Source organism: Dermochelys coriacea, chromosome 6 (genome assembly GCF_009764565.3).
Source record: "Dermochelys coriacea isolate rDerCor1 chromosome 6, rDerCor1.pri.v4, whole genome shotgun sequence".
Taxonomy (NCBI): domain Eukaryota; kingdom Metazoa; phylum Chordata; order Testudines; family Dermochelyidae; genus Dermochelys; species Dermochelys coriacea.
Window position 1 is genome coordinate 10,917,805 of NC_050073.1, and position 19,005 is coordinate 10,936,809.

At 54.6% G+C, this 19,005-nt stretch overlaps 1 protein-coding gene across 7 annotated transcripts in view; it reads right to left on the reverse strand.

The window, feature by feature from the left end:
* The window catches only part of SYT7 (synaptotagmin 7), a 167,091-nt gene that overhangs the window by 80,581 nt on the left and 67,505 nt on the right, over positions 1-19,005 (reverse strand). For all 7 annotated transcript variants that reach the window (XM_043516628.1, XM_038407376.2, XM_038407375.2 and 4 more), the window contains exon 2: positions 3,201-3,304. In XM_043516628.1, the coding sequence (XP_043372563.1) occupies positions 3,201-3,304 (104 nt within the window). The remainder of the gene's footprint in view (positions 1-3,200; positions 3,305-19,005) is intronic.

Here is a 19,005-nt window from a genome sequence, read left to right on the forward strand (position 1 = left end):
AGACTTTGCAGGACTCAGGAGGTGACACCCCCTGCCCCGGGTATATATGCACATCCCCAGACTGCCCTGAGGTCCCACTCCCGCTCACTACATTCCCTCTTCCTTGGTGGCTCGCTCTCCCCCACCCTTCCTCACTTTCACTGGGCTGGGGCAGAGGGTTAGGGTGTGGGAGAGGGTGAGGGCTCCGGCTGGGGGTGCAGGCTCTGGGGTGGGGCTTGGGATGAGGGGTTCAGGGCATGGGAGGGGGCTCTGGGCTGGGACAGGGAGTTGGGCTGTGGGAGGGGGTGAGGGCTCCGGCTGGGGGTGCAGGCTCTGGAATGGGGCTGGGGATAAGGGGTTTGGGGTAAAGGAGGGGGCTCCAGGCTGAGGGGTGGAGTTGAGGGATTTTGAGTGTGGGAGGGGGCTTCAGATTGAGGCATGAGGTTGGGGTGCAGGAGGGGGTGCGGGCTCTGGGGTGAGGCCAGGGATGAGGGGTTCAAGGTGTGGGAGGGAGCTCTGGGCTGGGGCAGGGGGTTGTGGTGCAGGGCGGGTGAGAAGTCTGGGCTGGGGTCGCAGGCTCTGCGGTGGGGCCGGGGATGAGTTGTCTGGGGTGCAGGAGGGGGCTCCAGATTGGGGGTGGTTCAGGAATGGGTCAGGGGGTTGGGGCTCAGGGTTAGGGTGCAGGCTTACCTTGGTTGGCTCCCGGTCAGCAGCGCAGCGTAGGGGGCTGTGTACACCCTGGAAGTGGCAGCAGGTCTGGATCCTAGGCAGAGGGGTGGGGTGGGGAGCAGGAGGCTCCACATGCTGCTCTTGCCCGCAGTCACCGCCCCCCCGCCCATCTCCCATTGGCCACGATTCCTGGTCAATGGGAGTGCAGAGCTGGTGCTCAGGCAGCACGCAGAGCCCCGTGACCTCCCCTGCCTAGGACCCAGTCCTGCTGCCTGCTTCCGGGGTGCAGTGTGGTGCCCCAGGACAGGTAGGGACTAGCCTGCCTTAGCGCGGCAGCACCGCCAACCAGACTTTTAACGGCCTGGTCAGAGGTGCTGACCAGAGCCGCCAGGGTCCTTTTTTGACCAGGTGTTCCAGTCGAAAACCGGACACCTGGTCACCCTAGCCTCTCCAGCCAGTGCAGGGTGCGGCGGGTATGACCAAAGTCTGTTTGCACTGGAGTGTAAGGCAGGCTAGCTGGGCTCTGCTGATGCCTGGCCAATATCTTCTCCTGGTCAGCCGTGTGCCTGGTGGGGAATTTCGACTCCCCATGCGTGCTGGCCTTGTGCAGGACGTAAGTGTGGTGTGGGGCTCAGAGAAGCCTGACCTCCAGGCTCGGCCCTTTCCTTTGGTCTCGATTGCTTTCTCTGTCTTTAAAGGAAAACTCAGTGGGGCAAAGTGGGGCCTGAGATGGGCCGGAGCTGGTCCCTGCTCAGTGCTCTGACCCTTCTGACCTCCTCCAGGCAGGGGGACTGTAGATTTCCCTACTGCTGGCCTCTCTGCAGGATGTGTGTGTGTGTGAAGATGATCACTCCCATCAGTGGGAACATGTCTATACCAGCTAAGGCAGGGGATCACATTGTCATGTTTCAGAACCCAAGTGCACCATTGCATGGGCCAGGAAAGCATTCCCACCCCTCCTCCCTGCATTCTGGGAAGGACTGCCTTTCCTCTGAAGAATTCAGGTACAGCTGGGAGAAGGATCTTGCTAGACCCATGGCTTGATCCAAGGTGAGAAGAAGGACAGAGAGAGAGAAATGTAAAGAAAGGAAACTGCCAGGTGTTGCACCTGGTCGAGCCAGCCAACCATGTCAGCAACAGCACTGCACGGCACCCAGATTTCTAGCAGCAAGATCCCTCCCTTAGTGACTGCTCTGAATTTGGGGGTGCCTGCGCTGAATTTGGGGCTGCCCCATGTTCTGTGGGGGGTGGGCAGGGGACCTGCTGGCTGTCCTATATTCTAAGATATGGTTCAGAGGTGAAGAAAGCTGCAGCAGCTGAAGTTGGGGGGGAGCCACATTGCCCTTTGGTCAGCATGGGTGAAGGGGGGGTTTCCGGGGTGGGGGTGTGATGAAGCAGGACTGTTCTTAATGTTTCCTTTGAATATTGTGGGGTGCCTCAGTTTTCCCTATGCAGTTCTTAAGTATCTAGGTGGTGGGATAAGGGTGTATGATCATTGCAGAGCCCTAGAGGGCAGGTGTGTGCAGGTGTCTGGACACAGAGAATGGCCAACACCCTGATTCCTGGCAACTGATGGCCTGGGCCCTTCCCCCCTGCAAGGTGAGAGCTAAAGGGTTGGAGAACAAAGGAATCAGGTGATCTCCTGGCCCAGGAAAGGGACAAAGGCCAGAGGAGGAGGGGCTGGAGAGAGTTTCAGTTTGGGGCTGGCTGGGGACGTGGAGTGGAGTGAAGTGCAGACGTGGTTGTCTGGCTCACTGCCCCCCAGAAGGACTTGACTGAGGGGTCTTGGTTGTACCCACAAGCTCTGTTTGAGACTGTGTTCCTGTTGTCTAATAAACTTTCTGTTTTACTGGCTGGCTGAGAGTCACGTCTGACTGCGGAGTTGGGGTGCAGGGCCCTCTGGCTTCCCCAGAAGCCTGCCTGGGCGGACTCGCTGTGGGAAGCACATGGAGGGGCAGAGGATGTTGAATGCTCCGAGGTCAGACCCAGGAAAGTGGAAGTTGTGTGAGCTATGTGTTCTGAAGACAGGCTGCTCACAAAAAGGAGACTTCCCCAGAGTCCTGACTGGCTTCGTAGGGAGCAGTTCCAGAGCATCGCCCGGGGACTCCATGACAGGGGGCCCCCCCGGGGGGTCCCATCTTTGTGCTCTGGTGAGGGGCTGGGTTTGGGTCCCACCATTACAGGTGAGGAATCGCCAGAGACTGTGGAGTCTCTGCTCTGGGGCGTAACACTCCTCATTCAGGAGACGCTCCCCCAAACTCCCTCTCTGCTTTAAATCAGCTACTCTGCTGGACCCTGGTCCTCTCTGGCCGAGTCCTGGCCCTGGGTGGCTGCTCCTCTCCTGACTGCCCTGGTTTCCCTGCCCTTTGTCTCATACTGCTCTCGTTCCCCACCATCGTGGATGCTGCTGCTGCAGAGTGGATTCCCCATGCCGTGCCCCAAGTGGCGTACCTTGGTGAGTATACTGTGTGCCACCCAGCAGCCTCACCCCCTAGCTGTTCCTAACCCAGGCAGGGCAGCAGGGCCCCCCACCACCGAGTCACGGCACTTACCAGTTTGCGCTGGCACCACTGGCAGATCCCGCACAGGACGATGGTGACGCTAAGGCTGACGGTGATGATGGCTGAGACCAGGAGGACATCGCGGGAGGGCACTCCTGGCAAGAGAAAACCACAGGGTCAGGCCCCTTGGCGAGGGGGAGAGCAGGCAGAACAGGGCTGGCAATGGAGGGACACAAAGCTCCCACTGGTCTGGTCTGAGCCAACCCCTCTGGCACAGTCCCTGCAGGATGGTCCCAGGCACGGCTACTGGGGAAAGCTCAGCCTTTGGGGAGAAGAACAGGCAACACAGGCAGAGTGCTGAGGATGGCAGCGGCCATGTGGTTGATCAGACTGAGACTGGACAGGTCACCAGCCACACATGGGAGGACATGGACCCACCCCCACCTTGCAGCACTTGAACTCTGGCACCATGGCCCATGTCCCAGTATGGTGGCCATTCCACTCTGACACCTGATGGTAAGGTAGACCCTCAGGGCCATCCTGCTGTGGCCTCAAGGAATAAGATGTTACACCGAACACCTACCCAGGCATGCATCCAGAAGCATAGGACACCCGACAGCAAGATCCCCCCATCATCGCCCAATCAGAGGGAGCGGCATGGGACAGCCTACAGCAAGAGCCACCCAGACATGGTGCTACACGGGATGGCCAGCAATGAGAGTTGGCCCATCCTAACCCAGACAGAATGCAGTTTGCATATCAGAGTCATCGGTCACAATTAGTTAGTGTATTAGGGCAGCACCTGTCCAGATCAGTCTCCCAGTGTAATGGGCACTCTAAAAACACTCCCTGCCCAGAGAGTTTACAATCTCAGCTACACACATCCATATACAGCACCACAGACTATGTCAGGTGTCAGGCCAAGACAGGGCCCTGCTTGTTCGTGGATCTCACAAGACATTGTAGCAAGATATATCGAACCTCCTCTCTAGGTATGGTCCGCTGAGTAGATCACATTGCAGTGGGATAGCCCATCTCCAAGCCAGACACCATGCATTGCATACAAGGCATGATAGTGAGGAAACACTCCATCATTTGATCTGTTTATTTTCTAAAATGTGCCAGCCTGCAGGGACATGGCTGACAAAGTACAATGGGGCAGTTCATCCCAGGGCAGCTTGAATTACGTGCCTCTCCAATCTACTGGAATTCTCTGAAGGAGTCAACTAACTAACGCAGAGATTCTGGGCCTGACGGTGTGTGTGTCATCAATAGGTAACAGGGTGTTGTAGTCAACCTGCCCTTCCCTTATTTCTAAACAGCAAGAGGGGGGTGGCTAGACAGAAGGAGAGCGTGGAAAGGGTTGAGGACAACTGAACTAGTATATAAGGGAGGCATGGCTGATGGGCTTTCAAAAGAGTTGTGACCAAGCACATCATGAGATGTTTTAAGGAAATTAAGTCATCACAGGGTGCGAGGTAAACTGTCCTGGATTAGAAACTGGGTTAAAGACCGAAAGCAAAGGGCAGGCACAAACACCCCCTTTCTGACACGGCTAACGGTGTTGTGCTTCAATGTCCCATGCGTTGGTAGGACGCCTCGCTGAAAACTGAAGCAGTAAAATTTGCAGCTGCCATGACATTGATTTAATTGAGTGAATACTAGCAGAAGCCGTAAGGAAGGGTTCAGTGAATCTAGGAGATTAGGGCAAAGCAACGGGCTATGAGTGCAGGATAATGCATGTTGGAAGGAACATTTTGAACTACTCCTACTCTGTGATGAGCTCTAAATTAACCATAACCACTCAGGAAAAAGGCCGAGGCACCATCACAGCCATTTCAATGGGAATCTCTCAGTGCACAGTGGCAGGCAGGCAGAATTACAAACAAGATGTTTAGGGAGGAAAGGGATAAAGAAAAAATAGAGTATGAAAGTGCAGCTATTCTAATGCCATTCTGTAGATCAGTGATGTGCCCTCACCTGGAATACTGTGTGCTGCTCTGGGTGATCTATCTACCTACCTCATTCGTAGTCATCTATCACCAAACAATACAGCAGCTAGACCCTTCAAAAAGGATATAGCAGAAACAGAAGTGATCCAGAGAAGGGCAATGGAAATGATCCTATGCATAGAAATACTTCCATGTGCATAGAGCTTACAAGGATTAGGACTGTTTGGTTTAGAGAGGAGGTGAATAAGAAAGGACGTGCCAGAGGTCTATAAAATGATGAATACAGACAAGATAAAGTCAGTACTCTCACTTGCCTTGACTAGGGCAGATCCAATTCAGTTAAAAGGCAAGACATCTAAAGCTAACAAAAGTAAATACTTTTCTACACAAAGTGTAATTAACCCGTGGAACTCCTTGCCACAAGATGTCAGGAAGGACAAGAGCTTAGAAGACTCCCAAAAGGATTAGACTTATTTATAAATATTAAGCATCTCCTCAGTTACACCAACTGTGATACAAATATATCGTGAGAGACATCAAATTCTATCCTTGAATGATTCTCATGGGTACTTCCCCACCCAGTAAAGATCATACGAACCTGCTTCCCTCCCACTGGCCATCTCCTAGCTCCACCTCCCCTCCCCCATTGATGATCATACAACTGTTGCCCTTATTCACATGGAAGAGTCCGATTCAGGAAGTATTTCATGTATTGTTAGCTTTTTAAATGGTAACTTAGCAGCTGGAAAACGAGGAGGAAGAGCCAGCTCCCCACAACAACTGCTGGGAACCCAATCCCTCATGTTTCAAGACCCAGGCTCTCCACAAATGGCCTGGTGTTAGGAAGAGCCCTCCGCTATGGGCACGTTAGTGCGCCGCTGTCCATTCGGGGGGAAGCACATGGAACTGAGCGCTGCTGGACACAGCACAGCTGGCTAGAGGCACTGCTGGCCTGGTATTTGGCAGACCCTGTGCTGCTAGGTGAGTCACCTCTAGTGCAGTGGATTTACATCAGCCAGAAATCAGTCCTATTAATTTCATTGCTGGTCATGGTGCATTCACCTAAGTGACAATACATCCCGGAGGAGACCCGCCACGGGATCTGCTCTGCATCACTCCAGTCTCATTGCAAATGGGCCTGATTACTCGGCTGTGTTGTCTGGGCTCTCCCTGAACGTTGGCTTTGGGGAATGAGTCACCTTTGTTTACTCAAACCTGAAAGCCGGATTCTCCCTGTCTCCTCAACCCTTCCATTATCTCCCTTATTGCTTCCCCTTTAGGAAACGTCTGCGAGTGGAGGCGGGGCTGGGAGAAGAGGCTGGAAGGATGCCCAGGCCCAAAGTCAGACATTTCTCTCCCCCCCAGGCAAGGTCTATAGCATGGGCCACAGCAAGGCAAACGCCCCTGACTGCCCCACTAGCTAGCCTGGCCTCCGAGCAGGACCAGTTCCAGCAGGGATGGGGAGGGCAGAATCCCTGACCCATGTCAGAGGGGGTCTCTGTCAACAGAAGGGCCAGTTGCCACGGTGCCCTTAGTGGAACCCTGACGCTCTGCTATAAGCGTAGGCCTGACTGGAAGCAGGGACCTAGGGGTGGAGGCTCTGCACCCCATTCCACATCCTCTGAGCCATTCAGTCTCCCCAGACCTGGGGGCCTGTGAGAGCCAGCGACCTTACAGAAAAGGGCCCGGTACTCCAGGTCTCCTCTTGGTGGTCCTCCCCCATTGGGTGACTGACATTCCCATTGTGGGGAAAGGCTGCCTGGGCCCAGCAGGGTGCCAGCCCAGCACTGCGGGATCGATGCTGACAAGCGAGAGCAAGAAAGACCTGGGTATCCCCGGCCACTGATATGCTAACTGGGAGCCCATGTCCTACAACAAGAAAACCAGGTGGCATTGCAAACAAAACCCAGCTGGGTGCCTGCCAGGCTGGGGCCACAGATATCTGCGCGTGTGGGTGTGTGAACCGGAGAGCGTTACAGGTGTAGCCCCCCGGCCATGATACCAACTGACGGTCCCAGCCTCACAGGGCCGACTCGCGGCGTGCTGACGCAGGAAAGCTCCTCTTGGGCTTCTGGATTGACTACAGGATACAGGATTTGGCACACAAGCACAGCTGGAAACACACCTGTCTCCCCACCACCCACATATTGAGGGTAGCTCCCTGCAGCCCCTTGCCCACGCCTTGTCCTGTGTTCAGACGCCCCTGAGTGACAGAGGGGAGAGGTCAGAGCACTTTCTCGGGGAGGTCATTCTGCGGCCTAGTAACGCACACTTCGGGTGCTGTCTAAATAATAATCAATGCTCATGAATAATTAATCGCTGTAATAATAGTCTATTAATAATTCAGGAAGCCATACACATGCCACTCTTAGGAGCTGGCTCCTGAGGTCCAGCCAAACATCAGCTCCACTCTGGGCAATCACATGAGGCCCACCTCAGAGCTTCTGTCTCAGGCTTTGTCATATAGGGTGACCCTGAGTCTCCCACTGACTGGGGGTGTGTATGGGGTTGGTCACCCATAGGCCATCGCAGAGTGGGGGGCTCCACTGTCACTAGCATCCCATTCTCCAGGCTCCTGCTCCCCTGCTCCCACCCACCTGCAGACCCATGCTGCAAACTACACACCTCAGCCCCGAGAGGGAGCGGGGCTGCAGGCAGCAGGGGAGCCGCCCTGTGTAATTTGTCTGCCAAGGCAGTGGCAAGAAGGGGAAGCCTGCGCTTGCTTAGCGTGCTCAGCAGGGTTGGGGGAGCCAGTCACTGGCACAGCCTCCTCTGCTCCCATAGGGGACAATCAGCAGGAACACGGACAGAGTTTCCTCCCAGCCTCAGATCAGGCACAGAGCCTGAGACTAGCCCTTACGTCACCTTGCCTCCTCCGACCCAATGGCGAGAACACAAAGAGGAATGATCTCAATAATACAGAGCCATGACGCCCTGCAAGTCGTCAGACCCTGGGATGCTGCAGGTTTCCTAGGGGCATGCCAGATTCCAGAGCTGGCCAGGGCTGAGCTGCATGATCAGATAGTCACATTTGTGGAGGAGGGACCAGGGGTAGGACACCCGCCAGGCAGGTCTGCAAGGAGGATGCAGAGCAGTCGGGCTGCTCCTGCTGTATCTCAGTGTGTTCTCCGCTTGCACAACCGCACATCTCTCTCGTGTTCGCTCACCCGCCCCTGTGTCTGTCTGCTGCATCGCGCCTCCACAGCCTGGTGAAAAGACAGCCTGGGGATATGACACCTTGCACGGCGGGCCGGTTGGCTCTCCCAGGCACAGCTGGGATGAGCTGGGTCAATGCTTGATCAGGAGACCTCAGACAGTCAGATGCCAAAGTGTGGCTAGACAGACCCCTGGAGCAATGGCGGGCTGCCGGAGGCAGTGCTGCTCGCTGGTGATGCAGAACGTGACGCTTTCCTCTTGGAGTCTGTTGTGAACTGAAGTCCCAGCACGGTGCAAGGGGAATCTGTGTTGCTGAAGGTAATGGGCCAAACTGATTATTGATGCAGCTACAGGGACTTCTCAGGGGAGTTACCCCATGGTGAAATCAGATCAGCAGGAGGAGTAAAGGTCAGTGTCCCGGCCTCTTGCGGTCACCAAAGCTCCTCTACAGAAACATGCCAGGAAGAGCCCCAGGTCCTGGCCAAATTCCAAAGCCAAACAGACTCTCCCCAATCAGAGTAAAGCGCCTCTGTGCAGGCGACAGAGCTTTCCTGGGGGCCAGTCCCAGCCCAGGGAATTAACTCCCCCAGGAACTAAGGACCACCCCAAACCTCCTCCAGCTTCTGCTCCAAGTGCCAGGCGCATTTCTTTGCCTTTGCTTTCTCTGACATAAATACAGAGCAATGTGCACATGGAAAAACCCCACCACACAAGACACTCCCCTGCGCACACTCCTGCCCCCGGGAAGAGAAGAAACACAGGACATGTTAGTCACGCTGGGTAACATACGACTGGAAGGCACTCACTCGGACACTCTGATGAGCATGGTATAGGAACTTCAGGGAAGAGAAGAAAACTCTGTTTCCTTGCAGTTACAACCCCCTGGAACAGAGATTCTCAACCGATTTTCCATACCATGACCCCAGGCTACAACACAAAAAGTTTCAGGACTGTTCTCCCCTGCCCCCATCTAGCCATAAAGAAATGGAGGGTTATTAGTGACCCTCTAAAACCTGTTGGGGGTCAAGATGCCTAGGATAGAAGATTCTTTTTCACCTCCTGACTCTCACACTGTTATGCTGCAGAGAAACAGCTGCCTTTTCCCACCCCTGAGGTGGCTGCATTTCAGTCGAGAGCGAGTGACCCCTATTGTAATTCTACTTGCCCCATCTCCCTGAGGAGACTTCCTGTGTTTTGAGGTTCTTAGAGGAAGGTGCTATGCAAGTGCACAATGAAACAGGGATGCTCCCAGGTGAGACTCGGGTGCAAACGGCAGGGGGCCAATGGGCTACGCAGCTTTGCTAATGCTCCCAGCTTTCCTCCGCAAGAAATGTTTCTTCTAACGCATCACAGGTGAGGGGGAAGCTTTAGCTGAAGGAAACGTCCGACCAGTAACATGCCCCAAAGATCCCACATGAGCGTCACAGCCCCACAGGCAAGAATTATTCTCCCCATTTTACGGATGGGGAACCAGAGGCAGAGAGAGATTGAAGTGACTTGCCCTGGTTCACCAAACCAGCAGCATCAGTGTTACAGCTAGATCTCATCGCTCTGGGCCTTATTTGGACATCAAAGCCAGTGGACGCAGAGGCTAAACTAAGTCACACTGGAAATTGGCTTAGGAATCATTGGCTCAGCTTTCTGAGAGAGGTGAGAGATTTTCCATTATTCAAAGTCTTTACCTCAAAACTGGGTACAAGACATACTCCAGCTCAACCAGTGGTTATGAGCCAGAAGTTGGAATCACTGGGGGACGTTCCCTGGTCTGTGACTCACAGGAAGTCGGACTAGATGGTCTTTTCTGGTTGTAAAATCTATTAATCTATCTGCATTGACTCCAATAGGGTCTCTGGGTACTTGACACTAGTACAGATCAGTAGCTGCCTTCCTCCTGCAAGGCTTGGAGTTTATAAATAAAGCTGGGTTTTGAGTGATCTGAGCCCTAAAACAAAATCTGATGAATATCTTCCCTGGTGACAGCTTTGTCCCCACACATTTGGGTCTCTTAAAACAGCCACAGGAAGTTTCACCAGGCGACACTTTAATGACTCGCTGCTGTGCGGAGGGACAGTGGCATAAACTCCAGCCCAATGGAGTCATTCTTCCTGGCATTCAGAAGTGGGGCCTGCGAAGGGAAACGCCCCACAGCCGTAAGCTAAGTGCCATTCATAAATCATTGGGGACAGCTGGCGTTTGTTGCAGGGCTCGGAAGGAGCTGAGGAACAAAGTCACTCAGCTGCTCAAAAAAGGCATAATTTATCATTCAAAACAGCCGCTCTCCCAGTACATTGGAGAGCAGCCAGCCCCAGGTCCCTCTCTAAACAAGGATGCGAAGGGTGATGCTGGCATGGACCAACCGGAGACCTACACATCAGTGCCGGGAACAGAGGGGAGAAATTAGTACAGATGGGCCAGGGCTGATTTTCAAATGTGGCCTTGGAATCCCACAGCTGGACATCGGTAGCATCCATCAGCAGCATCTGTTTGGGGCTCAAATGCCTGGCTGAGTTGCCCGAGTGTAAGCAGGAGCTGGACTGGAATCCTGCTGAGATACCCAGGTTTGAAAACAGAAGAGAGACAAATTCCTGCCCTTCGCTACACCTGTCCCGACTGCAATCAACATCCCGGTCCCAAGACTCCATCCTGGAGTGCCCCACTCACAGGAAGACCCAGCACGGTTGCACTCTGCCTCAGTTTCCCCACAGTGATCTTCAGCCTCCTCTTGCCACAGAGGTGACTTGCTGCAGTGTCTTTTCTCTCTGAACAAAAGTCCATCTCACTCAGGGCATCACGTCCCAAACACACACAACACAAAGTCTTTGCCTTAGTCTCCACCATAGCTCAGCCCCTGCTTCCCCAGGGGTCTGTCTTCTCTCCTCTGATTCAGGCACTCTTCTGCTCATCCTCTGGGTTCAGCTTTCACCCTGCCTGGGTCCTTTCCATCTCCCTCCTCAGCCCCTCCTAGGCTCCTCCTGGGTTATTCTCTGCCCTCTCCTGAGGAGCCACTCCCAGATCCTGACCTGGAGTCTCCCATCCTCTGCCAGCCTTGTGCTCCCCATCACAGGCCTCTGCTGTCCTCTCCAGGTAACTCTCTACCGCTTCCTCCTGAGTCCGACACCCAACACAGGTGTAGCAGGGCAGGGCTAATTAACAGGGTTGTCTGGCCCAGGGCTTCCTGGCCCTTAAACGAGTGGGCTGCCTTGTTACAGCCCCACATACCTGCCCTCCATTGCACCTGTGCACTTCCCACTGGGGCTTGTTCTGACCATCGAATCTGACCTCTGCATCACAGAGGCCAGAGAGTTTTACCAGAAATTCCCACCTCAAGCCCGTAGCTCCTGGCTGAACTAGAGAGATGCCCCCGTTTTGCTTTAAGGACTTTGAGCTCCACGTCCCAAGGCAAGTTGTTCCCATGATTCACTACCCACCCCCAGTCTCCCAGGTTAAAAATCTGCGTGTGTCTAATCTGAGTTTGTCAAGCTTCAGCTTCTAGCCACTGGCTGGGGAGGGATGGATAGGTCCCATCCTCTGCACAGGTGTGGCTGAGCCCTAGCAGATACCCTCCCCTAGCGCTCAGCTAGCGGGGAGATATTTATTACTTCAGGGTGCGGGGGGGGAGGTTATTATTATTACAGGTCTGCAGGCCTTTCATCAATGCCTGCGATGAAATTCCTGGGGCCAGGAATATACTTTGCACTGCCTAAGAACAACACACAGGGATAACAGGAAGCACTGGTGATTATTTTAAAGGACCTAGTTGAGTGTGGTATGCTAAGGACAAGGCAGCCTGGCTGCTGGAGCTGTAACCTGCCAGGACCCTACTCAAGGCTTAAGATAGTGCCTAAGGGAGGAGCAGGTGGCAATACCATTCACATTCAGGAGATGGCTGGGAAGCTCAGGGGACCAGGGGTTAGAGTTTAAAGGCCTAGCATGGATTTAAAGCAAGCTGAGGTCAGAAATAAGGACCTGATCCAAAGCCTGTTACATCAATGGAAAGACACCCATTGACGTCACTGCACAGTGGATCAGGCCCCAAAGGAAAAATAAATGGCCAGTTCTCATCAAGGAAGGCTGGTCTAGTGGTTAAGGCATCAGACAGGGCTCAGGAAACCAGCTTTCACTTCCCAGCTCTGCCACAGACTCCCTGTGGGACCTTGGTCAAGTCACTCAATCTCTCTGTGCCTAAGCTTCCCATCTGTACAATGGGGATTATTGCTATTCCTCTGTTCAGAGGGATGGTCTCTCACTCTGTGTCTGTGCAGCACCTAGCACAATGGGGTCCCTCTAGGCCCTACCATGACCCACACAGTGTGGCACTTTTGTCCTCTTCTGGTAGTGGCTGTGACACAGAGATTGATGAGCCCACTACAGGCTAAGCTGACTGAGGCAGGTGTTTTAACTCAAGCAGTTGAGGCTCACACCTTAAGATGGAGAGAGCCCAGGGACAATCCCCACTGCTAATGACCCACCTAGGGCATGGCATTACCCTGCCAACACACACACAATGCACCACCACTATAGTGAGCAGGAATTCAGAGCAGGGTGCACCATGGACCAGGATGAGGACCCGTGTCCAGGAGGTTTATTAATGATTTGGAATGGGAGTTGAATATTAAGGCAGCCAATCTTGCTGATGGCATGGAATGCTTTCGATTAGCAGACTTTGGAGGGCAGCACGGCCATGCAAAGGGAATGAACAGAACAATATAATTGGACAACTATGCGGCGGGCCAAATTCCTGCTAGACAAGTGCAAAGAAATGCCCCTTGAAAGGAATGATTTAAACTCCTTACACCCTGACTGGTTCTGAATTAGTTATGACGCCTCAGCACAGAACCCAAGGTGTCACCATAGACAGGTCAGTAAAGCCTGCTGCTGAATGCACAGATACGGTTGGGGGTAGGGGAGCAAATAATGTTCTAGGAGCAGTGTTAACGTAAGGCCAGGGTGTAAGAGAGCAAATATACAAATAGGAGAACGCCATTATAGCAAGCACCTGCGCAACTCCACTTGGTTCTGGGCACCTCATCTCTGAACCAGGGAGCAGGAACAGGGGAGGGCAGGAGACTGGCAGGGAGAGGGAGTGCAGGCACAAGCAGGGGTTCACAGGAACAGACAACACCAATGCTAAGGATCAGATGCTTAGTGGGGCAGGGCTGGGGGGGATGTAATATGGCTTTAAGCCATTTTTGTGCTGGGCCAAGATCCTCAGCTGGCGTAAACTGGTGTAGCTCCACTGGAGTCCATGGAGATATGGCAGTGTACCCCAGCGGGGAATCTTGTTCCCTGTATTCTGGCCCTGCTTGCCCCTTGCCAGTGCAAATTACAGCAACCTCAAGGCTGCTTCAATGTATGAGGGCCGCTGGGAAGAAGAGAACAGCCCTGCACTCTGGCCATGCCCCCTATGCTTGGGGCAGGGGAAGCTAGCAGCAGGCCTGGAGCAAAGCCCTCACACCAGCCAGGTAGGACAGATTCCCTTGGGCTATTTAGATGAAGAAGGAGAAGGGCGAGAGAGAGGGCTCAGCATGTCAGTGAGAAGGTCCCATGCACCATCTCCCATCGGATGGGCAGGCTGTGAAACCCAGGGGGAACGAACACGATTGGTGTGGAAGGAAACACTCCTGCTTTGCACAGCTTGGAAACAGCTTGTGGAACTCGCTTGTCCACGTCAGAGCTGTGGAGCAGGGACAGGCTCTTCCTACGGGCAGCTGCATGCAGGGAGCTCCAACATTTTCCCTGCTGTGGGCTGGATGCAGTTGCGTGGGGCACCTTTGCGGGTCACACACAGAAATACGAGCTCTACACACCGAGTCCTCCATGCGGTGCAACCTCACGCAGACAGTGTGTGCGAGGTCACATCATGCACAGGACCCTCATAGTGTAGAGCAGATCTGCTGGGGGGTGAGGAGGCAGAGGCATTCAGGGGCTGGACGGAATCGTCCCATGGGCCGGATCTGACAGTTGCCACCCTGGCCCGGCTGACAGGGCACTGGGCTGGGAGTCAGAAGAGCTGAATTTCATTCCCAGCTCTGCCCTGGACCTGCTGTGTGACCATGAACGAGTCACTTCAGTTTCTCTAGCCCCCTTTTTTCTGTTGAGACTGTAGGATCTGAGGGGTAGGGACTGACTGTCTTTCACCAGGTGTTTCTACAGCACCTAGCATGACAAGGCCCCCACCTTGGTCGGGGCTGCTTGGCACCACAATCATAATGCTGGGTTTGTACAATGCCTGGCAAACAAGACCCCCCCCCCCAGCTTCTAGGCTCTACTGCGGTATAAATATTAAATAATAACTAATCATTCATTCACCAGCTGCCCTTGTTATCGAGGCAAATAGTTTAATGACATTCACCCAGGGATCAGCCGTGTCTCTGTCTCAGGGTAGCTGTGGCAGTGACTGGGGCTGCCCCTGCATGCCAATGACAAGTTAAGGGTTATCAGCCCTCATGTGCCGGAGCATAATTGTGATCCCCCGAACTGTACCCCCCGCTATGAGGGAGCACAACAGGCACCCCCTGGGCTTCCACCCGATTCCTTCTCCCCCAGCCTCGCCGGCACAGCAGGGATGCCTCTGTGGTGCGGGATGCAGAGCATCAAGAAGCAGAGGTCTGGGACTTGGTCTTGTGGGGCGGCGCTGGCAATAAACATGGCTCTTTGGCTTTACAGGGCTACAGAGTAGCCACAAAGGACCCGGCACAAAGCCCCTGGAGACAAAGGAACGGCTCTCGGCAGCTCCAGGCCCGCCTGGTTTACAACGTCGACACCAGCGGCGCAGGTGTATATCCACTCCTCTGCACGGGAGAGGAAGGCTGGCCCAGGGGTTAGAGCACCAGCCTTTGCTTTGGGAGACCTGGAGTCAGTTCCCTGCCCTGCTGTAGGCTGCCTGCGTGACCACAGGCAAGTCTCTGCCCCGATCTGTGCCTCAGTTTCCCAGTTGTGAAATGAGGATGATAGCACAGCCCTGCCTGACAGGGGAGGATCAATCCAGTGAAAGTCATGAGATGCTCAGATCCTACAGCTAGAGAGCACTACTTGAACAGGGGCCAGAGAGAGAGGCTTTCTCCAAGGATACCAGGGTGAGGCCCAACTCTTGCAAAATCAGGCCATGGGCTCTTCAGTGCAGAGCAGAAGCAACCTTAGGTGTCATTAGTTCATCTACCAGTGAAAAGTTGCATTACCCCCCACAGGGCTTGAACCTGTCACTCTAGGAAGTGAAGGCATTGGCAAGCCCAGCTCCAGCAGGGAAGGCTGGGCAGCTATGCCAAGTACTGTCAGCCCTGTGGGGATAGGACTGGCAGGGCGGAAAGAGCTGGATCACTGTGTTTCCTGCTAGTTTAAAGTCTCCAACAGTGCAAGGCCTCAAAAGCTTGGGCAACCATCTTTGTCCTAGAGACCAGCACATATAGAGGCTGTAGATACAGTAAGGATGTGTCTGAGCACAGCTCAGTGGCTGTCTAGTGGTGGACCCAACATCTGGCCACCAGGCTGTCTGCCCTCACCCGCAGCTTCTGCACCTGTACATCAGAGCACATGGTTCAGCAAAGACCATCCAGCCCCAGCTCCCAGCACTGCTGCAGTGAGTCTGCCTCCAGCTATGCCTGCCACCCGCACCATGCTTGGAGACCTGGGGAGAGGGTGGCAAGACAATTTCCAAGTGCTTCTGGCCTTCAACCCGCGGAGGACAGGAGAAAGCAGGGCACTAGCTCCACCAGCTGCTGTTCTCCAGAACTCTGCTCCCCGCTGGGAAGCCACCACATGGGCCGTGTTCAGCACTCGCCAAGCTAAGCGAATGCAGCAGTGAGGTTGCTGATGGTGCCCCAGTGAAACAAACAGCTGCTCCTGGGGAACTGGCAGGATCCCAGCACCTGCCTGGAATGCCTGATCTGAGGGCTTGACACCTGCCTCAGCAAGTGAGATCACCTGGTGAGGCCTGGCCAGCATGGCTGTGCCATAGCACAGGCAACAGCTCCAACTCTCCCTGTGGCCCCTCCATGCCCCCATATCCAAGCGTTCACCCACCCTGCAGCACCGCCTGACACCAGATGGGCTCATTCCCAATGCACCAGGGGCTGCCCCGCTTTCATGGAGGGAACACTAATCCACCTGGCTAGTTGCTGTTGAGACTGTGTGAGCTGCCAAAGGCTCCAGGGGCCCATGGGGAGGCTACAGCTCTTTGTCTGATTAATGATGCATCTCTTGCTCTAGTCACTCTTGGCTGCAAGAGAGGCTCCTGGCTGCATCTCTGTCCCACTTTCAGTGGGCGCCCACACCAGATCTCTCCCTTTCATCAGCTCCTGCAGCTACAGGCAGGGTACAAGGAACTCCCCCCGGCCCCCGCACATCTGTGGGTCAGCTGCCAGGCTATGGCCAGCCTCCAACCCATGGCACAGGAGGACCTCGGCTCCCAGTCCTGCCTGCCTTCCCCTGTAAGGTCGCCTCACATGGAATGGGGCCATACGGTTGGGTGGCAGAAGTGGCACTGAGGCTGCCTGGGCCCATATGGCTGGATGGTGGAAGCGGTGCTGGGGCAGCCTGGGCCCATATGGCTGGATGGCAGAAGCGGTGTTGGGACACCCTAGGCCCATACGACTGGTGGCAGAAGCGGCACTGGGGCAGCCTGGGCCCACACGGCTGGGTGGCAGGAGCGGTGCTGGGGCAGCCTGGGCCCATATAGCTGGGTGGCAGAAGCGCATTCACTGTTGACTGCTGGCATGTTTCTCTTTGTAAATACTCTTCCACTGGGACCTGGCTGTCACCCTCCCAACGTTATCTCATTCTCACCCCTCCCGGTGCCAGTGCCAAGACCCGAGAGCTGATTGGCGATGACATACGAAGAGCTGCCCACAGCTTGTCCGCCTTCTCCTCGGAGCTTCCTTTAGTATGTGCTGATCTCCCTGAATGTGTCACCACTTCTCCAGTGCTGGCCCGAGGGGACAGCCTCTCGGGACCTCAGTGAATTACACTATGACTCTGTCACTGTGCCACCACAACAGAGGAGCTATTCCTAGACCACAGATGCAGCTTTTATTAATAACCCTCTGCAGAAGAGCAACCTCCCACACCCCTTCCATCATGTTCTGGGTGCTTCTTTCTCCTTCTGTCCTGTTTAATCTCATCCTTTCTCTCCTCCTCTCTTCTGGACAGAGGCAGGAGATGGGAGGAGAAGTCACACCCACGTAAAGGACAACAGCCTCCCAACTGCAGATGATCTAGCGACAATCTGGAGAGCAAACAGACACTGAGATCTACTAACCTTTGCAAAGCTGTCTCAGGTCTTTTGGAGGGGACGGTCTCTAGCAGCATCAAGTATTATACCCAACCCCAGGCCAATCCAGTAATGCTCACCTACATCCCGAGGGAGGAAGGGAGTGCAGGTAAAACATCTCATTTGGTGTGGACCCAGGGGCAGCTCTGGTATAAACAGATGTGACCCACTAAAGCGAACGCAATCTGCTTGATCAGGGCTGAATATGGTCCATGGAGTGCACTACCGATAAAGGAGAGCTGAAATCAAGTTCAGAAGAGGCAATGTGCCTGGAAGAAAGGACCCAAGGTGTGGTGGGAAAGCAGGATGTGGGCCTGAGAGGACAGAGCAGGGGGATGGGGGGATGGCACTGAGCAGGGTATGCTGAGGGTGGGGGCCACAGGATAATGCCAGACAGGCTGTAATAGTCCAGTTGTACCTGATGCGGTCTGGGGGGGAATGGGTATGGTTGCAGTTTGATGGTGCTGAAGGGATTGGATAAAGACACGTGGGCCTTGGTCAGGGTGTGTGGGGCTAGATGGGGTGACAGTTGGGCTTACACATTTATCCTAATTATGAGCTCCACAGTAAAAAGCCAGTGAAAATTCATAAAATGTCACCATAACCTGTAACCACAAACATTGATGGGAAATGGTGCAAGGGGGGAAAGACAGACAGACTGAGTCCAAAACGCCCCCCTGCCATAACAAGGACTGTGTGAAGATTGCGTCTGGTAAACAAGAAAAGTGTGGAACCAGAAATCAATGAAGCGACACTGGTGTGTCAGAAACGAGGTCTAAGTGGTGGACAAAATAATGAGGGGATGGATCACTCCACCCATCGCTCCCTGCGACTGAGAGTTTGAGGGGGAAATTGCCTAATAGGAGCAAGCTGCACCATCCTGACTGCCACCTCCGCTGTTTCCTGGGCCTTCATCATCCTGATCCTGACGTGTCCTGACCAGACCAGGCCACACAGAGCAACACAGAATACATCACCACTTCCACCAGCTCTGGCTGAATCCCAAACCGCATGTGGGATGAGACTTTGTTTCCCTCCATGGGCCCTTTTTCTTCCCCACCTTATTTCTTCTTTCCTATCCCTTTCCTCCTTCCCTCTTTCTAATCAGTCTGGCTTAGCCGGCCAAGATTGTATATTCTGCAAACACTGCTGTAAGCCTGTGACCAAGCTAGATGGGGCATGTGGGCCTCAGGCAGAGCATGCGGGCCTTGGGCAGGGTCTGTGGGGCTGGATGGGGTGTGTGGGCCTCAGGCACGGCATGTGGGGCTGGATGGGGCGTGCTGGACTGGATGGGGCCTGCAGGCCTTTGGCAGGGCCTGCGGGGCTGGATAGGGCATGTGTGGGCTGGATGGGGCACACGGGCCGGATGGGGCTCGCGGGCCTCAGGCAGCGTGTGTGGGGCTGGATGGGGCGTGCAGGCCTCGGGCAGGGCCTGTGGGGCTAGATGGGGCCTGCGGGTCTCAGGCAGGGCCTGCGGGGCTGG